This window comes from Protopterus annectens, chromosome 2.part0 (genome assembly GCF_019279795.1).
Source record: "Protopterus annectens isolate FY-2018-M chromosome 2.part0, PAN1.0, whole genome shotgun sequence".
NCBI classification, from domain to species: domain Eukaryota; kingdom Metazoa; phylum Chordata; order Ceratodontiformes; family Protopteridae; genus Protopterus; species Protopterus annectens.
In genome coordinates this window covers 978,537,407-978,558,929 of record NC_056728.1, presented here as the reverse complement: position 1 = coordinate 978,558,929, position 21,523 = coordinate 978,537,407, and the positions used below count along the sequence as shown (strand labels likewise).

Genomic DNA, 21,523 nt, shown 5'->3' with positions numbered 1-21,523 from the left:
TCCTTCCTCAAAACTGTTTCTGTAGCCATGGATGAATATAAACTTATTTCTTGCCAATTCTTGGACCTCTCAAAAGCTTTTGACACTGTTTCACACACACTTCTGCTGCACAACCTCAACCTCTCTGATACTGTTGCATGGTTCTCCAGCTACCTCACTGATAGATTTCAGCCAGTGAGATGGCACTCTGCACTCTCCCCTCCTCTCCCTGTAAAAATCGATGTACCTCAAGGGTCTATCGGGCCTTTACTTTTTAATATCTTTACTAATCCGCTCTATACCTCCTGTCCTCAGTCATCTTTAGTACAATAAGCAGATGACTCTGCAGTCATCACCTAGCCAACTGTCCCGCTAAGCTCTTCTCAGCTACTCGGGCATCTTTTAACTTAGTCAAAACATGGCCCTCCAACAACCAGCTCATCCTTAACCCTAGAAAAACAAAGCTGATGTTCATCGTGTTACCCTACTGCAGTCATCACACTTGGGTTATCCTGTCGTCAGGCGGTCCCGCAGTCGGCCTGAATTCCAAAGTCTTGGTCTGGCGTTGGTTGCTGTCGCTTCTTTCCTGACGTCAGTGCGCCAGGGGGTATATAAGAGGCATCCAACGCCATTTTCTTCAGTCTTTCTTGCCGCGTGGTGCCCGAAGCAGAAGCAGTTCGCAAGTGCCGGTTGGCCGACACCTGAGATTTTTTAATCGAATTTCAGTCCGAAGTTTTCAAAGCTAAGTACCTCGTTGGGGAACCTTTTTCTTGCCTCAGACGATGTCAGAAAAAGTTAACAATTGCATTCCTTGTGGGAAGCAAATACCTCATAAGGATTTTCATTCTTATTGTATACCTTGCCTAGGCCCAGACCACGATGTCACTGGTTGTCGGTTTTGTGCTAGGTTCAATAAGCGAACTGTAAAGCGACGCTTTGATTTTGCACGACACTACTTAATTACAGTATGCCGTCGGAGCAACCGACTACCGGCGTGCAGAAAAAACGTAAAGATAAAGACAGGCAGCCTAGATCCAAGCCAGACTCCGAGGCCTCAGCTGGGCTGGTCGCCGGTTCTCCGGTTTTCAGTGAGGCGCCTACGCAGCCCCTGGCGACCGCAGAATTGTAACCCCAGACTGCTTCGGATTCTCAAGCAGAGAGTTCTAGGCCGACACAGCCATTTTCTTTAGGCCCTACCGACAACATTGCAGAAGGAGAAGCCGGTGCTGTGGAAACACTTTCGGTTACAGAAGGTGTCTTCAGACAGACTACTCTCACCATAAAATCTTATGCTAAGCTTAAGACTCCTCTAAAACCAGAAAAGACTGCACATCACTCTCCAGTTCAAGGCCCCATGCCTAAGAAACAGATGCTTAAAATGGCTGAAGATTTGATTTCTTTAATCAGGGGTTCCCAACCCCCCCCCCCCCGACAAAAGGCTTAGACAAGAGGAGGATTATGCCTCCTCTGATCAAGTGTCTATTTCCTCAGGCTCCTCTGAGGAACAGGATTATTCCTTTCCCCTTATGAAGATTCTGATGCCGAAGATTCCATTCCCTCAGCTTCTCCCCTCTGAAGACTATTCCTTTGGGGAAACCTTACATACCATGAGGGAACATTTCCACTGGGAAGGTCAAGACTACTCCGACTCAAAGAAAAGGCTCCGAGAGTTCTTTTACTCCCCCAGCACAGACCACTTGCTATCCCTCCAGTTTTAGACATTGTGGATGATGTTTACTTAGAATCTAGTTTAAATCCAGATTCTCTGCCTCCTGCTCCAGCCAAACCAGGCAGATATTATAGAGTGCCTGACTCACACAAATTCCTTTACAAAAGCCCTTTTGCTGACCCAGAGACAATTTCTCAGGGTCCCAAAGGGGCTAAGGCTTCTATGGCTAAAAATCCTGTACCCTCTGAAAGGGACTCCAGAGCTCTAGATAGGTGGGGGAAGAAGGTTTACACCTCAGCTACTCTAGCTATGAGACCACTAAATTGTCAATTTCACATGCTGAAATACCAGCAATTCTTAATGTCTCAAATAAAACAAAAGATGAGCACGCACCCTCAACAGTCTGAATTCAAGGAAATGCAGGATCTGTTGCATGCAGCTGAACAGGTGGGCAAACATACTTTACAATGTGGATTTGATTCCTTGGAAGCTTCCTGTAGAGCAGCTGTTACTGGGTCTGTTATACGTAGGCATGCTTTGGTTAAAGGAACAAACTTTGCCTGATCATGTTAAAGCAAAGTTACTAGATGCACCCTTACAGCAGGATGTCTTATTTGGAGTTAAAGCAGAAGAGGTTTTAAAGAAAATGGAGGATAAGGCAAAATCTATGCAGACGGTCAAAGATTTCTTACAGGTACAGCCCCCACGCTTCAGCAGAAATTGGCCAACAAAAAATTGGTCCTTTCCAGCTTCTGACAGACCACAGAGGGGTAAATACAGACGCCCAAGGGGCAGAGGTCAAGCACAAATCCCTTACAAACCTCGCCAATGGGGCACTGCAACACAGAAGGGAGGAGAAGACAGGTCCCAAACTACTAAAAGACAAACACAATGACTTAAACCTCAAACTGCCAAGCAAAGCTCTCTTGGCAGCTCCCTTGGGAGGAAAATTAGCACTTTTTGCAGACAACTGGCCCATCATCACAAAGGACAAATGGGTCCTAGACATCACAAGGATACAGATTCCAGTTCCACACCTTGCCAAGGATAAAAGGAATGCCAAACCTGCCACAAAATCAATGGGCAGAGGCACAAAAACAAATTACAGCTCATGGACATGAGAGCCATTCAACTGGTACCTACACAGGAGCAAGGCCAAGGATTTTACTCAAGGCTCTTTCTAGTCCCCAGAAAGGACAAGGCTTGGAGACCCATTCTGGACCTTTCGATTCTAAACACCTTCTTGCAAGTACCCAAATTCAAGATGCTAACACTACAGCAGCTTCTTCCCATGTTGGGCAAGAAAGCTTGGCTAGTAATGTTGGACCTCAAGGAGGCATACCTGCATGTCCCTTATCAGACAAAATTGCAGAAGATACCTCCGTTTCATTGCAGGTTCAACCCATTACCAATTCTCTGCACTGCCCTTTGGCTTATCTACTGCGCCCAGGGTCTTCACAGAATGCCTGGCACCAGTAATTGCATACTACAGAGAAAGAGGAATTCAAATATACCCATACCTGGACGACTGCCTCATCCAAGCAGAAAGCAAGGACATTCTCTTACAACATCTGGCTTTTGTAAAACACCTTCCAAGTTGCCTAGGGTACACAGTAAACGAAAAGAAATCAAAACTAGTGCCCTCACAAAATATGACATTCCTGGGTGCCAGCTTGAATACAACGGCCCAGATGGCTTATCTGACGCCAGACAAACAACTACAACTAACTCAATACTTCAAAATAATGGCAACAAAGACCCAACTCCCTGCAAGAAAAATTCTGCAGGCCTTGGGCTTCATGGCATCTTGCATACTACTAATACCATTTGCAAAACTGCTTATGAGGAAATTACAATGGTACCTGAAAAACATATGGACTCAACACAGCCACAGCTTGGAAACAATCCCTGCCTTCAACAGAAGTTTCTGTGGTGGTCACAGGCATGTCACCTCAGCAAGGGTCAGCCTTTCACCTTACCCCCAGCCAGGCAAACTATGACAACAGATGCATCTGACTATGCCTGGTGGGCACACATGGCAGGACAGTGCGTTCAAGGCATATGGACTGCAGATCAAAGAAATCTGCACATCAATCAAAAAGAAATGCTAGCTCTACAGAATGCTCTAACAGTCTTCAAGGACCTCTTACATCCAGGACTGCTTATAATAAGGACAGACAACACCACAGTAATGTGGTACATAAACAAGCAAGGGAGTACATACTCCTACCCTCTATGCAGGCAAGCAATGACCTTGTGGAACACAGCACTGGCTTACCAAGTTCAATTACAAGCTCAATTCCTGCCAGGAAAAAAGAACACATTGGCAGACGACCTAAGCAGGAACATCATGGATCCCCACGAGTGGAAACTGGATCCACAAGTATTTGCAATAACTCAAAAATGGGGGCGCCCAGACATAGACCTGTTTGCCAACCCCCAAAACTATCAGCTATCAAAATTTTGCACCAGGACATTTCACCATCAAGCTTGGAAAGTGGACGCACTCTCATTCAGTTGGAAAATGCTGACAGTATATGCCTTTCCTCCATTGCCCCTTCTCTCAAAGGTGCTGCTGAAAGTCAGGATGGAGAGACCCCGAATGATGCTCATTGCCCCAGACTGGCCACGCCAGCACTGGTACCCACTACTAAGGAACATGGCCCACGGCCCACCATGGATTTTACCACAAATTCCTCATCTGCTCACACAGCAAGACAGTCAGATTCTACACAGCCAGCTCAAAACCTTAAATTTGGCTGCATGGCAAATTACCTAAGCAACCAGCCAGCTCCTCTTTCACAAGCTGTTATGGATGTCATTCTGGAGGCCAGGAGGCCCAGCACCAGGAAAGCCTACTCAGACAAATTTGCGCCTGGAACCAAGCTAAAGGCCAAAATACCCTTGAGCCGGACATAACTCAGATTCTACAATATTTAACTGAGATGTTACACAAAGGGCTTTCTTTTTCATCTATTAAAATCCACGCCTCAGCTATTTCAGCTCACTACAACACGGATCCTCCCTTATTTTCACATCCACTTCTAGGGCAGTACCTCAGAGGGGCCAAAAACATTAGGCCTCCCAGGACAGCACCAACACCAACTTGGGACCTCAACTTTGTTCTGGAAAATCTTACGCTGTCACCTTTTGAGCCAGCTTTCTCAGCTGATTTACAGTTTATATCATGGAAGACTCCCCTGCTGCTAGCAATTACTTCAGCCAGAAGAGTCTCAAAGCTACAGGCACTAATGGCAGTAGAGCCTTTCCTCATTTTTCATCAAGACAGAGTTTCTCTACGAACTAACCCCTCCTTTATGTCAAAGGTGGTATCCAGTGTGGCTCTAAATCAAACCATCCATTTACCCACCTTCTTCCCAAATCCACAGAACAAAGGAGAAAGACTCCTGCACTCCTTGGACATTCACAGGCAACTACGTTACTACTTGGATAAAACTAAGGTTTTCAGAAAATCTGACCAGCTTTTTGTATCCTATGCTACAGCATCACAAGGAAAGGCTTTCTCAAAACAGACCATTTCCAAATGGATAGGACATTGCATACGTTTTTGCTACACCCATCATGGAAAACCAGTTTCTGCTAGCATAAGGCCCCACTCCACCAGGGCAGCAGCTACATCTACAGCCTTCCTCAGGAGGGTGCCAACCAAGGATATTCTGGAAGCTGCAACTTGGAGTTCAGTACACACCTTCACCAAACACTATCACTTACCACCTTACTCTAACTCTAGAGCTGGCTTCGCCACTGCAGTTTTGCAGGGCCTTCTAGCCTCCTCTAACCCTGTTTGACTCCACCTCCCATCCTTAGCTTTGGGATTCAACCCAAGTGAGATGACTGCAGCAGGGTAACACGATGAACATAGTACAGTTTTGTACCTACCGTAAATGTAGATGTTCGAGTGTATACCCTGCTGCAGTCCAGGTTACCCTCCCTCCATCCCCTGTGACCTAACTGAAACCTTTCAATACCTTAAAATCTGATACAACCTTTGTGGTGTATTTGCTTATAGCTGGAGGGATGTTTTGTTTGTGCTAAACTTTTATTATTGGTACTATCTACTGACCACCTTTTGGGGGGGCACCTGACATCTGGGGCAAGAAAAACTGAAGAAAATGGCGTCGGATGCCTCATATACCCCTGACGCACTGACGTCAGGGAAGAAGTGACAGCAACTGACGCCGGACCAAGACTTTGGAATTCAGGCCGACTGCGGGAACGCCTGACGACAGGATAAACCAAGTGTGATGACTGCAGCAGGGTATACACTCGAACATCTACATTTATGGTATGTACAAAACTGTACTTTACTCTTCCTACCTAAATAATTCAACAATAGTAAACCCTCCTTCTCCATACAGTCCCTTAATAACACTCCCATTCAGGAAGAATCCAGTACTAAGCTCTTAGGCGTCACTATCGATGATCAGCTGCATGTTAATAACTGTATCAAAAAGACTCATTGAAAACGATGGTCCCTTACCATAACAAGAAATTCCTTAACCTCTGAAGCCAAGATTACTCTCTCTACTCTCTCTCTTTGTTACCTGCCTTCTACCCAGTCTAACGTACAATTATCAAATTCTCACAAATTTTAATTCAACACTCCTGACCAAATTTGAATCTGCCTACAACATGGTAGCTAGATTTGCTGCCCAACAAACCTACAAATCCCATGACCGTCTCTCTGTAAAACACCTAAACTGGCTTGAATTACCCCACCAGCTTCTTCTCTGTCAGCTCCAGATCATCCATTCTTTCCTATACCAGCCTTCCTACTGCCTGGCACTATCCCCTCTCATATCCCATTATTCTCCCTCCAGACCTCTCCGAAGCTCTAACCAAGACCTACTACAAATCTAAGTCTAAATTTGGGCATAACATGCAGCTGTCACCCCACAATTGCCTGGAATAGGCTCCCACTAGAAATCAGGACCCTTCCTAAACAATTTAAGACAGCCACCAAAGAGCACTTTAAAAGTCAGTAGTCCTGCCATTGCACTCTCCCGCCTTAAACATCCCCTACTTCCCATGTCTTAATCTACTTTCTGCCCTTAACTCACTCTTCTCACTAGCTCTCTCTAATCTTCCTTGACTATTCTACTGTCTTTTAAAACCTATTAAGCAAATCGCCTCAGAGAAACATTCTATTGTAATTGTCTTGCCTTCATGCAACGGCATTATGATAAAACTGGGTTTTTGTAACCACTTACCCCAAAAACTATATTCATCTCAATGACATATTTCCTTTTATACATCTTGATAGAGCGTTGCTATACTCCTGATTATTGACACTGCATAACATTAGATTGTTGCTTAATGCCTTGTAATAATCCTGTAACATTGCTGTTTAATGCTAATTTATAATGAAAATTGTATAATATGTTAGAGCTTTTCTCCCCGGGACTCTGCTGAAAAGGCTCTTCAGCTCAGTTGTACAAACCCGGTCAACAAATGTTAAATAAATAAATCTACCCTCTTTTGTTATGTTTTCCTTCTGGGTCTTCCTGATACATCCTCACTATTTCAAGTCAAGTTACATTGCCCACCTATAACTAATATTTCCTGTTGAAAGTTGATTTCTCCCAAAATGTTTTTAAATTTCATAATAGTGTTTGTTGGAATATAAATACATGCCACTGTAATTCTCTCTCTTGCCATTAGACTATTACTACCTCAAGTCTACTGTTAGTCTTTTTTCCCCTCTTCTGTCACAGTTGGAGCCCCCCTCTAGCAATCAATATCATTACTACACATTTCCTGTGTCCCTGTTATTCTGCTGAATAACCACCCTGAAATACTTTTTTTTTGTCAAATTCACATACTCATTTCTTTCCAAGTGCGTTTCCTGCAACAGTGCTATTTGTACTCTGCATTTATTTATATAATTCAACACTCTTTCATTTTTATGCCTTTCCTTTTTGTTTATATTTGTAATGCCATTTATATTCCAAAATAATATAGACAGCATGACCATTATAATTAAAAACAGTTGTTCCCACCTAATATATGTGATTTTTTTTTTATGTGCATTTCTGACTTTTATCTTACATGCACACACTAATAAAGTTGAAACAAAAGCTCAGTAGGAACCCAGACTATGTCCAAACACATTAATATTCCAAATACAGATGTCCAGAAGGCTGAAGTTAAGTAAAAAACAATTTTAATAACAGTCATAAACGTGCACAAAACAAACTGGTGAGCGCTTTCGCGGCTTACCCACTTCTTCAGACCATAAAAAGTAACACATTTTAAAATTTTATGTACAAGTAACCAGCCGTACAGTTAAAAAAAGTCAAGTCACGTGATACCAGTTAATGCAAACCTCTCTTCTTCAAGGCAGGTCTTAGACACAGCATTATTTAGACCTAGGTGCACAGTAGTCCTCAGGTGAAGGATCCATCTCAGCTCTATATACTCTGTTTCGTTAGGTATATCACCTCCTCTTATATTAATGCCAACTTTATGCAGAACCAGAAATTTAAATCGGTGTCATCAGTTTCCATCACATGTTTAGCTAACGCACTACTCTGTTTCCTATTGCGTATAGCATTAATATACTCAAGCACTTTTTCCTTCATTGTACGATTGGTTTTCCCAATGTAAAATCCTTCACATATGGTGCAGTGTGCCCAGTAGACTATGTTCTTGTCAGTGCAGCCAGCATAAAAATTAAACTCAATCTTCTACATAGTTCTAGGATGCATAACAGAAGTGACTGTCCACACATGCCTGCAGGCACTATAAGATCTACAGACATACGTGGCTCTCCTTTCGGAGTGTACCCTATCAGTATAATTTTGTCTATAGCATAAACGTTGTTTCAAAGTTTTGTTATTTTTAAAAGAAAATCATGGATAGGGCCCAAATACATTACTTGCACTTGGGTCCATCATGAGTATTGGCCAGTTATTTTTCACCACATCACAAATGACGTTAATATTACTTGAGTATGTTAAGGTCACCCTGTTAGGGCTACCTTCGGGTGAACATGTCTCTTTAGCGCATTGATCTAGGGGTTCAGAGAAGTCGGGTCTAATTTCATTCCCAGTATTTGACCTGGCCTCGTTAATAGCCCTCTCAATGATCCCTGTTCTGTAGCCATGTTCTAACAATTCTATGAGCAGTGTATCTACAGCTTTTTCTAGCTCAGTTTCATTGGTATACAATCTCATTACTCTAAGCACTTGATTTTTAGCTACAGTCCTTGGGCTGTGCCTAAGGTGCATGCTCGTATTCTGAAGGATGTTATTCTTCTTGCAGGGTTTCCTATACATACTAGTATATATGCTACCTAGCTCATCCTTCTTAATAGCAGTGTCAAGAAAATCCATACTTTCAGCAGAATAGTGTATAGTAGATGAAATAAAGGTGGTTGTATTCTGCATATAATCTACAAACTCTACTAGTAGATTTGTTGGTCCTTGCCAAACAAAAAAAGACGTTGTCTACAAATCATTTATAAAATTTCACTTATGATCTAAACCTGGCATCTGAAAAAACTGACTGCTTTTCCCAGTATGCCAAGACAATATTGGTATAAGAATTGGCACAAGTTCTGCCCATTGCAACTCCCAGAATTGTTATAACATGGCTACAGAATAGGGGTCATTGAGAGAGCTGTTAATGAGTCCAGGTCAAATACTGGGAATGAAATTAGACCCTATTTCTCTGAGCCCCTAGATCAACGAACTAAGGAGACATGTTCTCACCCGAAGGTAACGCTAACAGGCTGACCTTAACATACTCAAGTAATATTAACGTCATTTGTGATGTGGTGAAAAGTAATTGGCCAATACTTATGAAGGACCCAAGTGTAAGTAATGTAGTTGGGCCCTATCCACGATTTTCTTTTAAAAATAACAAATCTTTGAAACAACATTTATGCTATAGAGAAAATTATACTGATAGGGTACACTCCGAAAGGAGAGGCACGTATCGCTGTAGATCTTGTAGTGCCCACAGGCATGTGTGGACAGTCACTTCTGTTATGCATCCTAGAACTATGCAGAAGATTGAGTTGAATTTTTATGCTGACTGCACTGACAAGAACATAGCCTATAGGGCACACCATATGTGAAGGATTTTATATTGGGAAAAAATTGTACAATGAAGGAAAGAGTGCTTGAGCATATTAGTGATATACGCGATAGGAAAGAGAGTAGTGCGTTAGCTAAACATGTGATGGAAACTGATGACACCCATCAGTTTAAATTTTTGGATCTGCATAAAGTTGGCACTAATATAAGAGGAGGTGATATAGCTAATGAAACAGAGTATATAGAGCTGAGATGGATCCTTGACCCGAGGGCTATTGTGTACCTGGGTCTAAATAATGCTGTCTGTTTAAGACCTGCCTTGAAGAAGAGAGGTTTACATCATTAATTTGTACCATGTGACTTCTTTTAATTGTATGACTGGTTACTTGTATATAAGGTTTTAAAATATGTTACTTTTTATGGTCTGAAGAAGCAGGTAAGCAGCGAAAGCACTCACCAGTTTGTTTTGTGCACATTTATTATTGTTAATAAAATTGATTTTTACTTAACTTCGGCCTTCTGGATGTCTGTTTTTTGGAATGCACACACTGTTTAACAGGCTGATCTTTTATACAGTTTCTTTTCATCTCCATTTGAACCTACGTCACATTTTTAAAGACTAATTGTTTTAATGAAAACCCTCAAACAAAAATTAAATGCATTTTCAGAACATCCACATCCCTTGTTAACTTAAACACACAAAACTATATACATTTCGAAAAATGAGGTTTACCCCCCCCCCCCCCCAATTGAGAACTGCACCCGCAGGCATTACCTTACTTCAGGTTAAGATTACCCATACTAAAGCACATATTTCAGCCTGTATTCCCCTTTACACTGATTTAGGTATCAGTTGAGATATTGTTACTTTTTTTTTCTTATCTCTTGTTACTCTCCCAGATGTGAAAAACAGCTTCTATGCTTTCAGAAAACAAACTTTTAGTCCTAAGAAAAAGGTAATTGGCTATCTTTTAATTAAAAACTAAATTGTACATTATTCTGTTAAATTAATTGAAGCATTCGGGCTGCTAGGGAGGCTTCTGTCTCTTGTTTACTTCTCATAATTTCCCATTGTATTTTTCACTGAGCTGCTTTTCCACCTTAAAATTAGCATTTCCCTCTGTAAAGAATGCTAAGAATTCTCAAGATTATTTGCTTGTACCTGCAGACAGCCCATCTTCATGCAGGGAGGTGGAAAAAAGCAGCTAAGATGTCTACAGATGCATGAAAGAATCTTTGTAAATTTCACTCAGAATGTACAATTCTGTTCAGCTGCAGACTTCTTAACTCCCGTTGAGAACATTTACTAATGGGTGGGGGGGGGGGGCTAATATATTTGCAGATGCAAGATCCTTGGCATTTTTTGTGACTTTAACATTGCCTACTTGCTTACCAAAGAAGAAAAGCTTAAGCCATGGGCATTACTCTTGACTTCCACCCTTTGAAAAAAATAAGATGATGAATTGTAATTATACATGTTGTATAATCAATACAGTTTTACACCCAAGCACCTCAAGGCTGGGCACATTGCTTCTGTCCAGCCTTTCTTCTCTTGTTAAACTCTAAAGTGTATATTTCTTACAACTGAAAGTGTTTGTTTACTTTAATTTGTACAATAACATATAGTCTCTGAAAAAGCTTCCCCCACATTTAAAATTTCTCTGATACACATACACACTATACTATATAACATGCAGTTTATAACAGGAACTGGTTTAATGAAAATATTAATAAGAAAAAATTATTTTATTTGATTATTTTTCCCCTTTTAGTGACCTTCTAAACCTTAATGATATAAAGTAGAATATATAATTTACAGTCCCCTACAAGTTTAACAAAATCAGGAAAACCCCAGACTTTCTCAGCCACTTTATCTTGTAAAACCATATTTCACAGATGTGCCTGATCCTGTATTCTCCCATTTGTTCGCTATTTTCATGGTTGCAGGTTGTCTTCCTGTTCATCTGCATATCCCAGCACCAAACCCTGGTTTCAAGTCCAAGGTACTACTGATTCTTCGAGTCAACTCCTGTGCTTTCTTCTGTCTCTTCAGCATTTTCTTTCTGAACACTGGAAAAGGTTTCACTGGCAAAATCTGTTTGCTGGCTAAACTTTATTTTCTCTTTAACATGTTCTGCATCTATAAATGTCTTTGAGCCTCCAGTGGAAACTGTTCTGAAGAGAGCTCGATACAGCAGCCTGAATCTCACAGCTGCCTGTCAACATTCCCTGATTGCTGGGATAAATTTGCTTCTCTCCTACCTTCAGTATAGTGAATAATCATTTTCCATAGTCAATCTGTCTTCAATTTTTAATACTTTTCCCTTCTTCCCCAGTTTGTCAGGATCAGCTGTTTCTGCTGGTACGATTGTATCTTTAATAATATACGACTTGACTTGAGGCCAGGTTTGGAGCAGACAATCTGGTCCCCTTTCAGTTAACAAATCCTGCTGTGGAGTAACAGTCCAGTTGCTTATTTGTGCTTTCATAAAATGAATAGTCTGTTATTTCCAGTTTATTTGGTACAGCAGAAAATCTGAGGGTTTCTCTGCAGGTACTGTCTTCTAACTCTGCCATTTTTTTGAAACAGCTGTTCTTGAGAAGCCTCATACTCAACCTGACTTTTCATTTCACACACTGATTTTTTTGTAGTTTTATCAGTTCAAGTGTTTAACTATTTGCAGGTGCTATTTTTTCCAGCCTTTTGTTATTTGAGTTGATATATTTATTCCTTCATTGTTTCATTTGATTTAATCAACTCTGAGTATATTTTATTTATCTTTTCCTTTAAATTACTGAAGCCATCTCTTGCCTTTTGCTGAACAGCTGCAGGATTATTCCCAGTCATTGCTTCCCTTTCAGCTTTTCTGGTTGATTCTCTTAAGTGTCTTCTTCTTTGCTGACATACAATGTACTTACTAGCTAGTAACTGAATTTTACACATGATGACAATTTCACTGGCTGTTAGTTCTCACTTTCTGCTTTAACACTGGGAGAGCTGAAATTAATCTGTTGATTCGTGTGCAGCCATCTTGGAATTCTTTTTCACTGAGTCTTCTTTAAACTGACTTGACTTGTATGGAGTTCAGCCAAGTCGTTATTTTCTTTAGTAGAGTGAGGGCCATGGCCACTTTTCCTGTAAGTACTGATACAGGCTTTTCCTCTTTATCTAGTTCATCCCCTAAAAAGAAAACCCTAAAGTAATTTTCTTCCATAAGAGGTATTTGGTGTGTCCTTTTCTCTTCTTCAATAAATATTTTCTTGCTTTACTCTTGTCCTACTTTGGTTTCTGAATGTGTCTCTGCTTTGATTTAGCAAGGAGATGCTTTTAACCCTCTTCAAGCTCTTTCCTTTTTCTTCAGTAAGAAATTCACCCGTCTGTTTCTCAGAGTGTACACTTATTTCTCTTATTGTATTCTTAACTAAGGGTTCAACCCTGTCAATTTCCCATGTTGAGGTATTTTTATTACTGTAGCTACCAGTCTTGGTAAGACTCTCCTCCTTTGTCAGGATCTCCACTGACTTTTATAACTGTAAGATTCCATATCAGATTTATCAGACATTTTTGACCAGAGCAAAAACTGATGAATTTTGTTTCTTCTAGTCCTGCACCCTGTTCTTTACTGAGATCATGAATTCCTGGCAGTTTTTTTTTGGCTGAACATTTCTTCCTGTTTTTCCCTTGGCTGTTGGAGTTGGGGAAGGCCTTGTACAATTATAAAATTGTGGGTTAAGTTGGGCAGTAGAACTAGTGGATGTACCACTTTGTCTAACAGGGTTAATATTTCTGTCTGTGTTGGATAATAATCAATTTTGTCTCCATCTGCACATTACACCATTTTTCTGTTTACTGGCTGTTGTGTGTATCAACATATTGTGATCTAACTAGTGTAATCATGTTCTGTGAATTAAGCAACCCTTGTAACTCATTTCCTTCTACCATTGTGACATTCCATAGGTACAACTTGTTGGCTATTAATAGTTTTACAAGTATAACATTGCTATCACAAGCTGTGCAGTAGTTTGCTGTATGCCAGTTTCTATGATATTTCAAACAAACTGAAACAGTAACTTTTTTTTGTCTGCAGGCATATGTGATGGCTTATTAGCCCTTGATGCATACAAATCTAACGTATGCTTTACAATAACAAATCTAACATATGTTTTATAGTTTCCATAACAGATAATCTTCTAAAAAACTTTAGCTCTTCAAGAGACTTGGGGTAACTTTGAAATACCCACTTTCATAAATTGCTGTGGAGCTCCCATTTAATATATCTACATGCAAGATTTCTATCATTTTACCTATCATTTACATTAGATTCTAGCCACAGTTTGAGAATATGCATCATCATTCCTTTATGATCTTGCTTGTATGCCAATACTGAATGTCTATGTCGAAGCTTAAGGGACTGTGCTTTGGGTGAGGCTTCAACCCTACGCAAAAAAATGTGTGTGTCATATTCTGGTAGTTATGTGAATCAGCATTTTTCCAAACTCGTGTATGCCTTCACTTAGTCTCAGATTAAATGAGAGGGTAGTTTCTGACCAACTGTGTTTGAGGCCAGTTTTTCCTAGCCACATATCTCTCAAGTGCCACCATATAGACCTCTACATTCTTTGAGTTTCTTCAGATTGATACTGGTGTTTTGTATTCCCATCAAAGTGGAACGCTGGTATCAGGTCAGTATTCTACAAGCTACACAAGCAATTACACTACAAGTTCCATACTATAACAGGTAGTGCTCAATTCAAAGGATCCAACACAATAAGTTAAAAACAAATGAAATTGATTGAGTGCTTTCATCCTTACACAAGTAGGACTTCATCAGAATACCACAAACCACTAATCTAACCTTTATGTAGACTCATCACAGCACTTAATTAACTAATTAAAACTCAGTTATTTAAAGGCAATACCACACATATATTGCCACTGAAAGTGCATATCATAGAAATGCATATAAAAAGTAAAATAAAAATGAGAGTAAGATCTAAGATGAAAAAAAAAAAAACGGATACATTTGTAAACTTGATTACATGAGCTAGAATTTAGTTGACCTCATCAATAATATGGCCATTAATACCAGGCAAACTTGTTGCTTGCAACTTAAGCTGCAACCTCAATTCTTTGTTTTCTAATCATACGTCCATGTTGTTACCCCCCCCCCCCAAGGCTTATGCTTAATTTGTTCCATAATGGCAACCTTAAATTTATTATAAAACTGGCAAGACGTGGAGTATTTAAGTAAAGCATTCTCATTTTTCTTACTGATGATCATAATTATCCTCATATTCATTTCCGAAGACTCTGCTCAGATTTACCTCCATAAAATGCAGGACACCCTGAGCATTTAGTTAAATAAACCACAGCTTTGAAAAAACAATTTCCTCTGCTAAAAAGAACTAAGGAATAAGCATTATTTTCTGAACTTAAGGCTTTTTCCTCAATAATATATGGGCACTGTGTACATGTACGACCCCTAACAGTCCCTCGTTTGGTTCTGAGGATGTTAAAGTTCAGTTTTTGACTCTTCAGTCACAGGAAGATTCCTCTTAGATTCTTCAGCAGCAGATCTTTTTGCAGTGCTTGAAGAAAAAGGCACACTAAAATAACAGTAGCCAGGAGTACTTTCTAGTATTTCTTTCATTTTTTAGGCATTAAAACCACTTTGAAAAAGTGGCTTTATAGTTTGTCCAACAGCCTTCCTTTTCTAAACAGGACAAGTTTGGAGCTGCATGTCTCGAAATACCCTTAGCAAGTGCCACCCCCAAGTATAGGGTCCTCTGCCAGCTTTGTTTCATATGAATTGACAGAACTGGGGTTTAATAGCCTCCAGATTCCAAGAGGCCAGAGAAGATTACAGGGTTCAGGGGTGCCACATTTTCCTTAATAAAACCAATGGCAGACCCAGGCACATTTTCATTGGAAGCCGCTAGAGGCCACAGTTCCTCCAGGGGGCAACACTGTCTAATGGTAAAGATCGTAGGCTCCTGAGTAGATGTAGTAAGAAAACATTTTTCAGCCACCTTGTCTCTGAGTCCCTGACTTTTTGCCAGTTTCATGAACTTCCAGGAGCACATTCATAAACAAATGATGGAGCTTGGTTTGAATAGAAAAGACTCCAAAGCTGCACTAGGTCAATGTATTCAGACTTTTGTTCACTTGATCAAGCATAGTATAAGCTGTGTCAGTGATGCTGCATATGCAGTCTCCAGAGCTGCTGCCACCAACACAATGTTGAGAAAGCATGCTTGGCTTCATACTCTGTCTTTAGCTGAGGACACAAAATCCAAACTTCTTTGTCTAGAACCAAACAGCAGTGTGAACCCAAAGGTAAAAATGAACTAGTACCAAATCACAAGCCAACGAGGTGGATAATACCCAATAAGGTCCAGACAAGATGTCGTAGTATAAGTAATACTTTAATTCAAAAACAAAAAATGGTCGAGCACTTTTTTTCCCAAAAGGAACTTCTTCAGAACCATTTTACATAATAAAACCATAATTTAAATAGCCTTTAAAATCATCATGTGACTTGCTCACTCAAATTTCCTTAAAGAAACAGTAACATTCCACTAAGTAAATCATAAAATCATTGCTTTTTTCTTTAAAACAGACAAATAGATATGTTCATTGATACCAAGCAAAGTTGTGTTGATGCATTGGTGGTATTGATGGAAATGAACCATGCCATCCATAGGTTCCTAGGTGTTTACTAGGCTAATGACCACAAGGGCCTTTTTAAGCCTAGCCATGCTTCCAAAATCTCTGACAAGTTCTGATACCCTTGATAAGTGTTAGCAGGGGGTTGGGAGATGAACCATTTACGGGTTACCTGTGTCCATTAGAGGCATAGATGCCAAACCAGGGATGAATTTCCGGTTTCCAGTCCAGTTGTCCAAGTTGCACTTCAGTTGGGTTAGGGAGGAACTCTGCTTCACATGGATGGGGAGCCTGTTCCATAGACGCAGTAGTCTCTGGGAGACATACCTATCTCTCGAGCAGGACCTGTTTGTCACAGGCAAGGTTTAAGTCTTTAGAATGGGTAATTCTGGTGCTGTTTGTTTTGTGAAATATGCATGAGGTCCATCAGAGTGGGATTTGACAAATGCCCTGTATGCCAGGCATAGATGTCTCTTGAAAAACCTTTTGCTTTCTGCATCCGTAACAGTCCAAACAAATGAGAAATGACTGCTCAGACTGCAAAGAGCACAAGAGGGCTGCAGGCATGGTAAGGATTTTTGACATTGTAGGAAATAGTCAAGACATAGCACAGGTTACGCTGTAGACATGAGTGAAATAATCTGGATGTGATCTCTAGATCTAGGTCTGCACTCATCATAGGCATTCTATGAAGATGCCATCCATGAAGAACTGAGGACTTGTTTCTACTGGCTAAAATGAACAGAATAGATAATGTATGATACAGAAGATGTGTCTTTAATATTACAAAAGGAGCTTCAGTCACCAACCCATTGGATTGGTTGCATGTTGCGCATCTGTATTCGCTATTCATAGGCACAGAAGGGAGTTACAGACCACTGTGGGAGAGGTAGAAGAGCTAAGGCCTGGGACGGTTTTTGGTGCCAAGCTAACTAGTACCTGAGTACCTGCATCAGTTAGCCCAAGCTTACTGGTTTTAGTGGATGGTCATGGGTCATGAAAGCCTGGTAATATGGTAAGTATGTAACTCATTTTTTTTTAGTACTCATTGGGTCAGTGCATGTATTTTTGTGTGACTGAGACAAAAACTTCCTATTTTTGGAAAGCATGCTGGGGGCAAAAATCCCAATAGTACTGAGATTTTTTTTTTATTACTGGATCAGCCTGTTCATCAGGCATAACTAATGTTTAGCATGAGAAGTGATATAGATCACTAAGTAGGGAAGTCCTTCCTGTTGATTTTCAAACTTCTACAGAGTACTGGGAAGTGTTGAGTCTGTAAACATCACACCTTTGACTTTTATTCTGTGGGGTTTTCAAGATGTTTTTGTGTCTAATTATACAGTGGCACAGTAGTGTCAATATCACTATCAGTTCCTTCTCAGTAAGAAAAAAATATATATATTAATTGGGTAAGGTTACTGGATGCACAGCCCCTTTTCAGGAAGGAGCAAAGTCTGGTTAAGTGACTTATTCAGAGTTGCACAGTAAGCAAATGGAGGCTGTGGGAATCAAACCCAGGACAGCCACAGGATCTAGGTGTAGCGGCATGTAGTTCTAAACCTCAGCTGCTAACTACCATGTGGGGAATAAGCTGAGGAAGGAACAATAAAAGCCTGTAGAACATCATACTGAGTTTTTTCCCAGTGTATTGCTAGTTTGTTTACTTTTACAGTTGGGCATGTCTGTTTCATCGTCTTCGTTTTAAGTACTGCAGGGTACTACGATTTACTTAGAAAGCCCATGAAATTATTCGTTAGAGCATTAAACTATGCTTTTGCTTCCTGAGGAATTAGTTTCCTTTGAATTAATTACATTAATAATTTCTTTAAGAGCATTCTTGTGCGACGTGCTGTCAGAATTGTAGATATACTGACTGCAGTCATTGGTTCTATTGAGCATAGAGCTAATAGCAAGTCACTGCATCTCGTGATACAATAATACTTGTGATGTAATGGCATGCAAGGTGCATTCAAGTATATTTTCAAACTTTTGCTTCTTCTCATGCTAGCACAGTACTGGAATATCTGAAGTTGTTCTTCCCTGTGAAGTTGCTGCATGCAGACCTGTAACAAAGGCACTCTGATCACCTCATGTTAACAGAAGTGCATTTAAAGCATTGTCTCTGCTACATGTGTAATTAAAAAGGATATATGTAGTAGGTCATGCCAGTTCCCTCTTAATCCAAGACACAGGTTAGCAGCAGTAGTTTTTCTGTCCTTTCAGACTGATGAAGATGCATGTGTGAAAAAGAGATAGGATTCAAAATAAGAACAGTTTAGCATCACTGTGTGTTTGCTTTTGAGAAATAACTCAATAAACTTCACTCTTGCATCCACATACAGCCAGGACCGTCCTTTGGTCAGCTTGTGCCGTAGGCAAAAGGGCTCCACAGCGTCCTCTCACACAACTTGGTGCCCCATTCTGGCATACCTACACTATCCAGATTACTGAAAATGCACCTCTGCAAGAGCAACACCCTAGGTGGCCAACCTAGTTGGCCTATGCCGGCTATGCTTACAACATTATATGTTTTAAGTCTGATGAACTGGTACAGCCTTTTTAGTTGGTAGTAGTTGGTTATTAGCATCAAGCTTTCAGAATCTCTGTCACCAGTGAAATATTTCAAAATATTTTTAATAAGAGTGAAGGTATCATCACCAATCACCAGTGCTGAAACTAACAGATAATGCTGCACAGGTCCTTACTAGTGAAAATGTATTGTACATGTCTTACAAACTACTTTCTCTTTCAAAGTTGTCTGTCTTCTTGGGCATGTTGCACTTAAAGCGTGACTCTGCCCTAAACACATTTCCTTTCCCCAAATTGTATTTTATTCCCTAGAAAGTGACACCCATACTTCTTATTGAAAAGCACAATTAGTTTCTTTAACGTCTGTTGCATTTCCATCACAGTAAGCTTAGTGCATACCATGTTTACGCTGAATGAAATGTCTTTCTCTGTTGCATCGTTTTGGCCATCATATGTGATCAGTTTTTGCTAAAGGAAATGCACACAAATGTGCCTGTAACGCAGAATAATTTCATGTCCACTGAGGTCATAAAGATATTCCGACTCGGCCTTCACATCTTTTTGTATACTGCCATATAAGCTGCATTCTTTCCCCTTCTTAACAGTATAAAGCTGTTAAGCCTTTTGTTGTCTGAAGCTTAATAAAACTGATCATCACAGTCTCAGCAAAATCACAATGTAGCTAGGCTTTGCAAGCCCAGAAATATAACATCGGTTGACTCAATGGAGGATGTGGAAGAAAGGCGATACCTAAATCTGACAGAATATCCCTTTTTAAAATGGTTATGCTATCTCCCAGGAAAAAAAAAATAAGAAAATTGTGTCCTTGTGCAAGAAATTTTCCCAGATGGTGCAACACTTATGTAAGAAATAAATATTTAAGTCGCTGCATAAAGTCTGTGACATTTTTACTGATGATTCTCCAGCTTTACAGTATTTCTCAGAGCTTTCATTCTAAGTGACTGAGACTTTGATCTGACAGGACAGACTAGACACTATACCTCATCGGCTATCCCCTCACAGTGTGTCATGGACAAGAAATAGTTTTCAAAAAAACTGACAGGTTTGGACTATGTAGATTTTCGTAGCAAGATAAACTATATACTTTTCTTTTTCTGCTTACTGTGGTCCTTTAAATGAATTACTCAACAAAGTAGAAAACACTTATCTTTCATTTCTCAGAGTCTTGTGAATAGACTTCTTTCTATGCATAATGAAATATTTGCATACCAATAGCAATGAAGATTTAATGCTGTTCTACATCATAATAAAATTTAGTCATTCATATCTTTATATTATATGTCAGTAGGACTCATCTTAATCGATTAGTCTTCTGTTCAAACCCAGGCTGAAATCTCTGTTTATTATCAAGAATTATGACATGCATTTAATTTCTGATCAGAATACCAGTATATATCCTGATCTTCATCACATATGTAGCAATGCAAGGATGCTTTCTCCCCACCCCAAAACCATTTCTTAAAGCATTGAACAAAAACACAAGCAGTCCATAACAGGGACCATCTTTTTTGTGCTACATTTGTTAGATTTCCCCTACTGTGAAATGGGTATATTTCATTTACAGGAAGGACATTATCTGGGAAACTTGTGGGTGTTTTGCATTTTTATCTATTTTCCATTCCTTTTCGTCTCTGTATAGTTTCTCTTCTAACTTTTGCTTTGCTATGTATCACAATAAGATTACCCCAGCAAATATTCATAGACTTCAGTATTATAAATAGTTATGTCTTCATTTGAAGAGCTTAATACTGTGAATATTTTTATCTGTCTTCCATGTTTCAGCAGTATATTTGCACGTGTCTTAAATCTTCCATAATTGTATGGGGGTTCTTAATGCTTATGACTACTTGTTTTTCAAATTATTTAATATTTCCTGTTGTCTGTTCTCTTATATGTTATTTTAGCACTACTGTAACTGAGTTGCGACTGAATAGGGATTGTATAGGGTTAGTTCAATCCACCTGTTAAGTAAACTTAAAAGAAACAATGAGTATCTGGTGAAGTAGGAAGGGAGGAAAAAATAGGAAGGGAGGAAAAAAGACGTGAGCACTGCATTACTTTTGGTGTACTTTGCATTGTTTTATTTGCATGCTTGACTTAGTTGTCTAGAAACCTAAAAGCTTTTTCTTTGTGTGTAGTTGCAGATTTTTTTTAACTGCCGAAGGCATATATGTTATATGTAATGGCTTTAAAGAAAATGAGTTGTTAAATTTTGTAGCCCTTGATATTTCTTTTTTTTGTACAGGTTTTAATAAAACAAGAAATCCAGAGAAAGAGCGGCTATGCAGTACAGGCAGATGAGGAGCAGCTGCGTGTGCAGCTGGAAACCATCCAGTCTGAACTCAATGCACCAACCCATTTCAAGGTAACATGAAGTCTGATTCTGTACATGTCTAGACATTTAAGGCAGTGTTTCAGTTAAGAAAGTGTGGTTGTGCTCTTTTCAACTTTCACTTTGTAGAAGTGTGTACTGTTAGTACTCACATGGCATTTGTAAATATGTATGCAAACATGTTTGTAAAACGTTCACAGTAGAATCTTTGATATTTGTGAGCATAACATAGTGGTATTAAATTTAAATTTTGAGAGGGAGCT

General features: G+C 39.8%; 1 protein-coding gene across 3 annotated transcripts in view; it reads left to right on the top strand.

Annotated features, from left to right (window-relative positions):
* Positions 1-21,523, top strand: part of NUP54 (nucleoporin 54) — a 1,988,420-nt gene that overhangs the window by 1,761,714 nt on the left and 205,183 nt on the right. For all 3 annotated transcript variants that reach the window (XM_044061229.1, XM_044061231.1, XM_044061230.1), the window contains one exon: positions 21,174-21,293. In XM_044061229.1, coding sequence (XP_043917164.1) covers positions 21,174-21,293 — 120 coding nt within the window. The remainder of the gene's footprint in view (positions 1-21,173; positions 21,294-21,523) is intronic.